Here is an 11,269-nt window from a genome sequence, read left to right on the forward strand (position 1 = left end):
TCTACAGCAACGTGATGAAACCTAGCAATGGAGCTCTACACAGTATTGGGACTATCACTGAGTAATGCAGGATAGTGCTTTCTAGTGCTGCATGGGGTCATCATTCCCCAATCACAAATGCCCAGATACACCTCCTCAGATGACTCCGAGAACTGTAGCACAATGTTTTGCGCATGCAAATCATTGTGTAGGACATTGTGTTGGTGTATGTAATGAATAGTGCGAACTAGTGCACTTAAAATATCAAATACATGCTGATGGACCCGTGGAGCTCTAGCAGGCATTGCCGCATTATCTCTGTGAAACACTGGAGATGGTCGCTTTCTGTCATGTCTGAGGTAGGTTAGCCATCTTTCCAAATGATTTCCATTTTAGAATGGAAATAGTATCATTGGGTTATCATCATGGACTAGACCTATTACTTGGATGATGCCTAGATGTATGACATTGCCCAAGCATGTGGCTTCTTCCAATGCTTTGGCCTTCAATGCATCAACGGGCACAGAAACCCTCAGCACCTTACATGCATAAATCTTGTGCGAATCAAAGGGAGCGACAAGAATATTGCACATGTTGACTGTTCCTTTTGTGCCTGTGCCCACAACTACACTAGTAGGTGTGAATCAGATGTCTCGTCTCTGCTGCTGAAGCAGTATGGGCCGCATGGGTCTTGGCACCGCTACATGATCACGCAAGCCATGTGATGTTCGTGATGCTTATGCAGGCAAGAATGAAGGAGATGGGAATGTATCTGCTTGGGCAAATAGATTGTGCATTTGTGGTGCAGGGGAAAATGCGGGAGATGGAAACCGGCCTGCGTGTGCGGTAGGAGGCACAAATGTAGGCACAAAATATGTGGTGAAATGTGATCGTGCATGTAGTGGGAGATGTGAAAAAGGAGGAGGAACTTCTTCTGGGTATGAAAGATCTTGGAAAAAAGGGATACGGGGAAAGACATGATGTGGTCGATGCACTGGTGCATATGCGTGGCATGGCTACAGTGCTACTTATGGTTGTGGTGGATGTAATGCAGCATCTGACTGGGGGCATGGGTGCATTGATGCTTGTGGTTGCGGCTGTGCTTGGGGGTGTGGGTGCATTGATGGAAGGGAGGTCGAGGCAGCTCCTTTGCATTTGTAACCTCACCATGCATTCTTGATGTACGTGACCCTAGCATCTATAGTAGGACCCTCCCTGTTTGTGTCACATGAGTTTATGTCTCAATATATTTGATCAAAATATGCTCAACAAAAGAAGACGATAGCGGGTGAGGAAGAGTAAAGTGGGCCAATCCCACTTAGGCTCTGGCGGAAGGGCCGCCTTCAAATTTTTTTTGGTAAGTACCTCTTCTTTCAATATTTTATTGTATAAATTTGGGTAGCATGTCAATCACAAAAATTAACATGTATTTTGATGATGTTAGTTTATGAGAATGGGCCAGGAATGTACGTGGGCCGGGAATGTACATGAGCTGAGAATGTACAGATGAGGAGTACAAGTATGCATAGTACAACAACAACACGGAAGCTCTAATGAACCTACTCATGGGGAGAGGAGAATTAGTACCATTCCTCAATGTAAGGCCTTATTAGATTTATTTTTTTTTAAATGCTCTCAAAGATATATATACTAACCATGCAAATCATTTTCCAACTGGTTAAATAGGAGGACAGAGATGAATACTTGAAAGATGCTCGCCAAGAGGATGTTGCAGCACATGGAGAGGGCTAGTGGGCATGACAATAATGGATAGGGAGCCCATGGGAGTGGAGAGGACGTGGATGAGGATGGGAGCACTGAGAACTAGCACTACATTCTACCCATCTCCCTATTGATGATGGACATACGGAGACAATGCAAACCTAAATACAGTGTCAATATTTTACATCATACTATTTAATAGGGCAAGTTTGTAATAGATAGTTATTCTAAAAAATACAATACAATGGCCACTACAGTGTAATCATACCTTTATAGAAGGGAAGATTAGCTAATATTCCCTTAAAAAAATTTGTCCACAAAACAAACCATTGATATTGGCATCAATGAGGCTTCGTAACTTTTTACTAGCAACAATATTAGCATCGGTATTATTGTTGAAACTTGTATCCCAGAGTCGATATCAATGTCAAAAAAAGTATTGCAAGGGGCCTACAAAAAACTCAATAACCATTGATATGACATATATCAAAGTTTGAAAAAACATTTAGTGTATTTTTCATAAAAGAAAGCTTCAAAAACTAGCTGAACTATTGTAGTGAATAGGCGTCGCTTTTCTCTTCCTAGTACATGTGTGCCTAATAAGGGCTTTGAGGAGGAGGAACTACTATATAGCAAACTTTTGTGTAGGGGGTTCCTACCCTCTCTTCCAGATCTAGCAAACATGGCTGCCAATAACATGCTTCCCCTTGTCCCCTCATGGAACTCACAAGTGGAGGTGTCATTACCTAATCTAATAGCCCCTCTCAGTTGTCCATAGGATATTGAATGCTCTAGGGAAACTATAAGTGATGCTGAGGTTGACACAGAAAGCTATACCATGGTTTAGAAAATATGGACAAGGAGCATGGACACCCTCCCTCACAAGCATCATATGGACCACCATTCACCAAGATAGCTCATAAGGTTTTATGCAACAAGCTAAAGCTGCTATGAAAAAGTTGAAGATGTGGAAGGGAGGCAATTGAAGTTTGAGCAAGAAAAAGGGGGGTTTCCATTTTCCGAGCAAAAACCCACGAGCAACGAGCGTGCTTCGATCATGAAATTTTGAGCAAATATCCTCTTTACGGTTTCTCGGGATGACCTAAGAAAAATAAATAGTACCTTTTTAATAGACCCTCTAAGTGTATTTTGCCAGAAGAATATGGTTTGAAGAGCTTGCCCCAACCCTATTCCGCCGGCGAAATACCCTTGGAGAGCCTACGCAGAAGGGGTCATAACTTTTGCTCCTTAGCTCAGATTGAGGAGCTATAAAAAGGAAAAATGTTAAAAATTTAATGATATGTGCAATGGTAGGCTTAAAATTATACTTTTTATAGTTATTAAAGAGAAAAATTAAAAATTTCAAGATGTATATGAGAGTTACAACTTCTCCCTAATTCATATTATGGTAGGAAGGAGTTCAGTAGAGACCACATTTCCTTAAAAGTACTTAGGTTTAGAGAATTGAGAATATTTTTAAAATCCCTACCTTGCCTTCCCATATTTGATAATGTATTAGAGATTAATTTATGATCGATTATAATGGCTTCAAGTATGAGGTTTTTAATATCTTTTTCCTACTCATCCAAGGAATATGGTATACATTGTTATATGAGAGCTTTAAATATGGTATTGCTAAAGATTAGGGAAAGTCTTTTAAATTTATTGAATTACCATAATACTCAAAAGATAGTATGGTAGGGAGGCATTTATAGGAGTTTCTAAAGTGTTCACTATTTGTTCATATATAGATGATGTTCTCTAAAATGAGGGTTATAATGAAAAATAAGTAAGTATATGGTTCCATAAATGATGAATTAAGAAAGAATTGTATATTCCTTTCAGAAATATACAAGCATGGTTGGTGTCAAAAACTATCGCTCGGACTTTTCTGCTCGTAGGTTTTTGCTCGAAAACTGTGCACATCCAAGAAAAAGCATGGGTCATTAAAAGGAAACACCTATAGATATTACTAGCATGGATGTTTTTGTCGAAGCTATACTTATATATTAATATAAAATTTTGGCGAAAGTTTATCAAGCTAGTTTTTTTAGTTTCATAATATTGATAGAACATATTACAATTGTTTATAGTTTCTTTTGAACTTTAAAGGAAAAGTTATAAATCCTGGCAAAACTCTAATTTATTTTTCATAAAAGTTTCAAATCTTGGTGAATGTTTGAAAGCTTTATTTTTACTATGACTTACAAACTTTTGACATGAATATAAAAGTTTTGCATCTTAACAAACTAACAAGAAAAAATCATCCATGATTAGTGGCCTTTGGTGATCAAGATAGATGGAGATCTTATACACATTAGAGCTGCCACCTGCATCCCGCCTAATCCCATCATTTCTTTCCCCCAATCCTTTCCCCTGCATCTAACCACACTTGCTTAACAAAGCAACACTTCTAATTCCATCCTAATATTTTGGCAACCCTTTCATCAACTAGAGACACCATAAAGCTATAGATGCAAGCAAAGCACCCACAAAGCATGTTGTACAAGTAATACCCATAGCACCAGAAAGTATTGAGAAGATACATTCAAACCTTCCAATGTCAAAATTCTTTAAAAGACATCTATCCTAAACAAATATTACTAGTCTAACTTATGTGATCAAGAGAGCTAGAGATCTTATATACATTGGAGTTGACACCTACATCCCACCTTGTCCCATCATTCTTTTGCCCCAATCCTTCCCTCGCAACAACTGATCTCTAATTACAGGTGTCATCTAGCCTCACTCAAATAACAAAGAAACACTTTTAGTCATGTCTTAATCTTTGGCAACAGTTACATTAACTAAAGCTATAGATGCACCCACAAAACACATTGTACAAGTAATATCCATGGCACATGAAAGTTTTGAGAAGATACATTTGAACCTTTTGATATCAAAATTTTGTAAAAAGGCATCTTTCCTAACCAAATATGATGCAACCCATGTAAAGGCACCACATTTCTAGCCACTATTTAGGCCTTCCATTCATACATGCAGACCATTTCTGTTTGAATACAAATAACCAATTCACCATTATTCATTCATTTTCTTCTTGACCTTTTTATAAATCTTGCATATGTAGAATCGTTATGAGAGTAGAATGTCGCTCTGTGAAAGAAAGTTGGAGAGATTACCTCACAATTATCTAAAGTTTAAGAGTTGAGCCTAGGGAAACCAACTCCTTCATTGAAAACATCACAAACTGCATTAAGTCTTTACATCAGTCAATTAAGCCTCAATTGAATTTTAAAAGCACTAGTATTTATTTCCAACCACAAGGCTGAGCTAAGAGTTTGACTTAGTCAGTTGGAGAACAAACAAGAAGGGCATGTCATTACATTACCAAAGAAGGACAATGTAAAGTCAAGTCCAAAAACCTACACTGACAAGACTTTGCATTAGTTATAGTGCAGCAACACGTCACGGATTTTGTTGGATATAGTTTAGAGCATCCACCCTCCAAAACTCACAATGCTTACCCTCAAATTTATGGATTACAACCCTATTGAACATGGCTTATTTTTTGAAATTTCATATTTAGAAAAAGGAAATAGGTTGTCCCAAACTTGTAGCAGTTGACTAGACTCATGTTTTGCAACGGTTGATTGGTACAATCAAACTACAAGCAAGGTTTTGTGAGGATCTCAATGGTGATGCTCACAGGCCTTTTCTATCCCTAGCATGCCATCCATTGATCTAAATGTTGATTGCTCCCGACAAACCCATCTCTTTAATTGTGGTGTTGGCCCTCTCCTTTTTCTCCTGCATCGACATGTGGCTTAATTTGTGACCCTCCAATTTTGTATATGAAATATTTTGGAATATATATCACAGATAGTGTTCAAAAAGGATGGTTTTGATGTTTTAAAGGTTTTGGGAAAGTTTGGTGTTGGTCGAAAAATTTTGGTTTTTGTCCATTATGGTGTCGGCTGGATTTTTGCGGCTTGATTTTGAGTTGGTTAGAGAAATAATTTGTATGAGAGAGTTTTAGATCTTGTTGAGTAGAAAAACTTTGTCCTAGTGAAAAATTTATGGTTCACTCGTTTGCATGTTTGTATGGAGGTCAGAAGTTGCTAACAAAGTGGTTTTGAGCTAAAAGAGCATCTAGATTTCTGTGTCAAGAGTTGCAGGCATTGGACGGAGGTCGAGATGGAAGAATTAGCCATGAAAGGTCAAATGCAAAGGGAAAGAAGAGGGTCCGATCTTCGAGATGAGCTATTGAGCTTGTCCACTGGATCTACGAGGCATGTGTGGTGATGCTCCGAACAGGGCCGTTTTCATGCCTTTTTAAAAAAAAATTTTAAAAAAAAACGTCAAAATTCCGTATGCGTTTGCTATCATAAGCGCACGCTAAAAGAAGGTGAAAAGCACGTGCACGCTTTTCGAGGAAAGTTGGTTTTGGCCGATTTTGGAGGGTTTTTGGCGGCTTATTTTGGAGTCGTGAAAGGCTATAAAAGAAGAGGAGATCGTGAGAAGGAAAACACACAATCCAATGCACGCATATCAAGGCTGTACGAAAGAGAAGAGAAGGCACGCATCTCGATGTTGCTCGAGAAGAGAAGGCACGCATATCGAGGCGCTGTGAAAGTGACATTTAGTGCACGCGAATCGAGGCAGTGCAAAGAAGAAGATCAGATCAAGATATTTCGAGAGTGAGAGTGAGAGTGTGATTGAGATTTGATCGTTTGATCATCGAATTTGAACATCTTCCTGCGAGTGAGAGTGAGAGTGAGATAGCTCGGGGGTGGACGGGTGGTATCAAGCTCGTTCACGGAGTGATTCTTCTCCAAAATTATTGTAAAGACTCATCAGTTTGATTCATACTGCAATCTCTCTTCTTGTTCATTCGTGATTATTATCTTGCTACAATTTTGATCGTGATTGTGAAAGAACGGTGCCTAACACAACTACATTAAATAGTAGACCGCGAGCAGAAGTGTCACCATGATCAGAACATCATCTTGAATAATATATGCCTGGTTGGAGCTCCACGGCTACAACATTGCATCGGAAGGAAGTGGCTGATTCCACACCACATAGTCATGACCAACTCTAATGCTCTGCACAAGCCTCAGAAGCACTTTATGCCAACGATGGTTTGCACTTTGGTCTAAATTGTTTTGAAATGATTGTGAATCTTTGCAATTGAGGGAAAGGGCCATTGGGGAGGACAGAACAAGACTACTTTTGCTTGGAGAGAAAGGGATTTAGAGGGAACATAAAATTCAAAAATGCAATTTCACCTTGATCCTTATATGATGCTAACATCCACCTCAAATGTTATGTTGGAAAGCTTACATTACATCTCATCCTAGATGGAAATTTTTAGAATAAACGCCCCTTGCCTGTTAATTTTGAAAGAGTGCATAAGATTATGCATAGTGTAAATTTATTTCTGTAAGCTTGAAGAGTAAAAATACCCCTCATTTCTCATGGTATACTCACATTTCCCAAGGTGAACCCCAAGCAGAATGGCCATGGGCCATGGCTTGCTTAAATTTGTTTACGTTGACTATTGACCATGGCTTGCTTTATTTTGTTTACCTTGACTATTGATACGTTTGAAAAGGAAGGCATGAGCACTTAAACACATGAAAAATATTCGTGCTTGCCTTGAAAATCGATTTTTAAAATCACAAAATGATAATTGGATAGAAATTGTGAGCCTTTTGATGAAATTTGAGTGGCTAGAAAGATCTCATGCACGTGATTTTTAACGTGTGCAAGAAATTTATAATGCGAAAACACATGAAACAAAAGATTCAATGCCATCTCCAACTTCAACAATGTTCCCCGGGGCCCGTCACGACGATTTAATTTGAGTAGAGGCAGTGGAATTCAAGGTACTCCACCATCAAATTCAACGTCAATTGCAAGCAGGTCATCGAAAGCATAGAATTCAAGCTCCGGCCATTGAATCTAAGGTTAAGGCATTCACTTTGAGGTGTGCTTCACGTGCTTCTTCTTCCCTTCAAATATCATGGCAATCCTGTTCCCTGTTGCTAAGCCTGCTCGGTGAAGCGATTTCACAACGAATTAGGTAGCAGCTTCAAAAGAACGGAGCACGACCGACTCAAGACATCTTACTCCTTTCATGGGAACCGCAGACGGCCACATGTCTATCGTCCCGTCCATCGATCCCCTTGGCTCTACACTATTTGATAGTAAGGAGGAGGAGGGCGAGGGCCAGCTCCAAGCTTGGACTCTTACCTATGCTTTTCTTTCGTCCATGGCTGTGAAAGCAGCTTGTGTGCTTGGGATCCCCGACATCTTGGCCAGAGAAGGACGCGGTGGTTCTCTTACTCTGCAAGAAATCGCATCTCGATTGGGCACTTCGTCTCCCAACACCGACTATCTCTATCGCATTTTGAGGTTCCTGTGCGCTAAGGGAGTCTTCTCCCTGACGATGGGTGAAGGCCCGTCCGGAGCGCCACAGCCCAAATACGGCCTCACTCCCATATCCAAATGCTTTGTGACAGAGAAGAACCCCACTTCCTTGAGTCCCTGGTCGCTGTGGACTACCAACAAGGAAATTCAATCTTCGTACCACCATCTGTCGGACTGTGTCTTAGAGCCTGGCGTGCCGTTCGAGAAGGCACACGACGGACAAAAGTTGTGGAGCTTCGCCAAAGAGAATCTCGCCTTCCAAAAGGCCTTCAATGGCGGCATGGCGGCAAGTTCTGCAAGCTTAATGAAATCCTTGCTGAGGTATTACCCCGGGTTCGGAAACGTTGGGACACTTGTGGACGTGGGTGGTGGGATAGGAATGTCATCATCTAAGATCGTAGCCCAATATCCTTCCATCAAAGCAATCAACTACGACCTGCCACACGTCGTGGCCACGGCACCCATCTATCCAGGTAAGCAAAGAGCCATGACTCGTTAGCTTCTTCCTACGTAACTGCATGGCTCGTTAGCTTCTTCCTACGTAACAGGTGCTCTCCCCTTTCGCTGCTGAGATTGGAGCCCTATCATGAGAATGCTCTGATCTGCAGGTGTAGAGCACGTTGGAGGGGACATGTTCAAGAGCATACCAGCTGCGGACGCCGTATTCATAAAGGTGAGTATCTTCGCTTTTCCAAATGGTGTCCTTTTCGAGTGGAGATGATCACTCCAATATAACTGATGGTATCGGACTTGTTCAACAGTTTGTCTTGCATAATTGGAATGACGAAGATTGCATCAAGATCCTCAGCAACTGCAAGAAGGCAACGCCCGAAAGTGGGAAAGTGATCATCGTGGATGTAGTCTTGGAGGCGGAGGAGAGGAAGAAGCATCCTTTCAGCGATTTGGGGCTAGCGATGGACCTGGTGATGGTGGCAAACTTGCCAGGCGCAAAGGAACGTACAAAACAGCAATGGGAAGCTCTTCTGGCAGCTGCTCAGTTTCCGAAATACAACATCATCCACCTTCCTGACCACTTCATTTCCATTATAGAAGCCTTCCCAACATCGGCTCCTACAGCAATCTAGTAATGCGGCAAGAGAAATAATTTATAGTGTCCCATTTTTCCAAGAAAAACACAGCCTTCTAACATATTAGCGGTGGAGCTGCAGTGGCTAGCCCTCTCTTGTGTAATCGGTACTAATCATAAGCCCTTTGTGATAAATTAATAAGCCATTTATATTTGATGTTTATTGTGCACAAACAACTTGGCACTTGCCTTACTCTCTTGTTAACAACGGGAATGCATTTAATCATTCATAAGGCTTGCATGAGATCCAAAAAAGCGAAAAAGAAAACAGTGGAGATGGTGCTTAGGAAAGGGGATGGAGACTAGGGGAGATATTAATGAAGTGAAAGGAGAGAGAGAGAGAGAGGAGAAGGGTGGGAGAGAGAGAGAGTAGAAAAAAAGTCAAGGGAAAGAAATAGCAACTGGGAACTTGGACCAATGATAATAAAATAGGAATTCCACAAAGTGAAATTATGAATTATGCTTCTTAGAGAAGAGAACCTCCAATAAAACCTGCCTAGCGGCAGGCCAAAAATACAAGGCTATCTACATGTAATCATGTAAATAATTATGAAAAGTATTGTGACAAATGCTCAATGCTACTTTGTTGTGTTTAATGACCAAGAGTTTGTAAGTTTCTTTACCCTTTGAATCATGAAGAAATCGGGTACACTAGATTTTGATCCGACAAACTAATCAAATTTTCCAAAAAAGTTCGCAAGGGGGACATATTAAGGCAATCTAAAGATATATTTTACTAATTAACAAAAAAGATTATCTTTGAAGAAAATGTGCAAATGTTATTTTAATAGTTTGTAAAGCCATCGATTTGTTGTAGATTTTGTTTTATAGATGAATTCCATTTTTGTGCCTAACTCTGAGCCCCAGAAAAACTTAAAACAAGCAACATCGCAGTTGATGAGTCAAGGGGAATAAGAGAGGATGATATCGATCGCATTTTCCTCCATTTTGTTTTTGATCCAGTTCAATCAGATGTGGTGAGTCTGCTTTACTTGGAATGGCATCCCCAACTTTCTCCATAGTTGCTTCCCCTACACATGTAGGAGGCTCTATACTATACTGATATGAGAAAGATCTATAAGGTCCAATAGAACAATCATGTCCCTGCTATGGAAGAAAACCAAGCTAATCATTCTGTAAATTTCCACCTCTTCCTCAGCCTTGTGGTTTAATCAAGCTTTGCAAAGCATCCATCTAAGGACCTTAGTTCCTCCAAATTGGACCACCGAGCGAAAAGTTATGAGCAAAATACTAACAGGGGGTCAAACTGTGATGAAAAACACCTACTCCTTCTACTGGTGCCGACTTGGGAGAATACTACCTCCATGCTTAGACTTCATCAACGATCCAAGTCCCATAGAGGTCATTTAGAGCTACCTTTGTGACTTGGGAAATAGGTAAACCATGTATGCACAATGAGCGGCCGAATAGACAATACTTTTGAGCACTTTGGAAGAGAAAGCAATGGAAAAGGGGAAGACACTCAAGAGAGAGAACGTGAAGTGACATTCATTACCAATAGAGTGAGACTCCACTCCAATGCAACTCAAAATACTACAAACACAAGGGAGAAGAAGAGGTTTCATACGTACAAGAGGAAGCGGAAGCTCCAAGACTACTCATAGAGAGAGAATGAGCTAGAGAGAGATGGACTCAAGAGTCTACATAAGAGAATATCTACAAAGGGAGAGAAGGCTCATGTAAGAGGCTTGAGGAGACTAGAGCTACAGCAACATGAGGCCTGATGGTGGAAGAGATGATGAACAAGGGAGAGGAGGGCTCCTTTTATAGAGATTGTGTCACCCTCCTTCACCCATTTACAATTGTTGCCTGTAGATTCTTTTCCCCATCAATCACATAAGCCCGTATGTTATCATCCATGTCCTTTTTGGCTACTCTTGCCATGTGTCCCATCAGAAGATGCTCAATACTCTTAAAATATTGAGAAAGTCAAGAGTCTCCCCACATGGAGCCCATAGGGACCCTCTCTTTTCCATATGTCCATATCCTCCTTATTCCACATAGGAATTCTAGAAGGATTCCTCTTGACTCCACATTCCTCCACATGCCTTCCACACGCTTGGCATG

The 11,269-nt window shown here is 40.6% G+C and overlaps 1 protein-coding gene across 1 annotated transcript; it reads left to right on the forward strand.

Annotated features, from left to right (window-relative positions):
- Nucleotides 1–7,694: 7,694 nt before the first annotated feature.
- LOC147883576 ((R,S)-reticuline 7-O-methyltransferase-like) lies at nucleotides 7,695–9,344 on the forward strand. Its single transcript, XM_087399383.1, has 3 exons — nucleotides 7,695–8,567; nucleotides 8,703–8,767; nucleotides 8,856–9,344. The coding sequence occupies exons 1-3, from the start codon at nucleotides 7,802–7,804 to the stop codon at nucleotides 9,177–9,179; spliced, it is 1,155 nt and encodes a 384-aa protein (XP_087255509.1). The 5' UTR covers nucleotides 7,695–7,801; the 3' UTR covers nucleotides 9,180–9,344.
- The last annotated feature ends 1,925 nt before the right edge of the window (nucleotides 9,345–11,269 follow it).

Source organism: Dipteris shenzhenensis, chromosome 28, assembly GCF_047967505.1.
Source record: "Dipteris shenzhenensis isolate YYH24624 ecotype China chromosome 28, Dip_SZ_1.0, whole genome shotgun sequence".
NCBI lineage: Eukaryota > Viridiplantae > Streptophyta > Polypodiopsida > Gleicheniales > Dipteridaceae > Dipteris > Dipteris shenzhenensis.

What these genes read in the sequence shown, in the direction of transcription:
- LOC147883576 (XM_087399383.1), top strand. Translation starts at nt 7,802, where the DNA reads ATGGGAACCGCAGACGGCCACATGTCTATCGTCCCGTCCATCGATCCC. An exon ending in CACGGCACCCATCTATCCAG is followed by an intron (nt 8,568 to 8,702) that starts GTAAGCAAAGAG and finishes TCTGATCTGCAG; the next exon opens with GTGTAGAGCACGTTGGAGGG. An exon ending in CGGACGCCGTATTCATAAAG is followed by an intron (nt 8,768 to 8,855) that starts GTGAGTATCTTC and finishes CTTGTTCAACAG; the next exon opens with TTTGTCTTGCATAATTGGAA.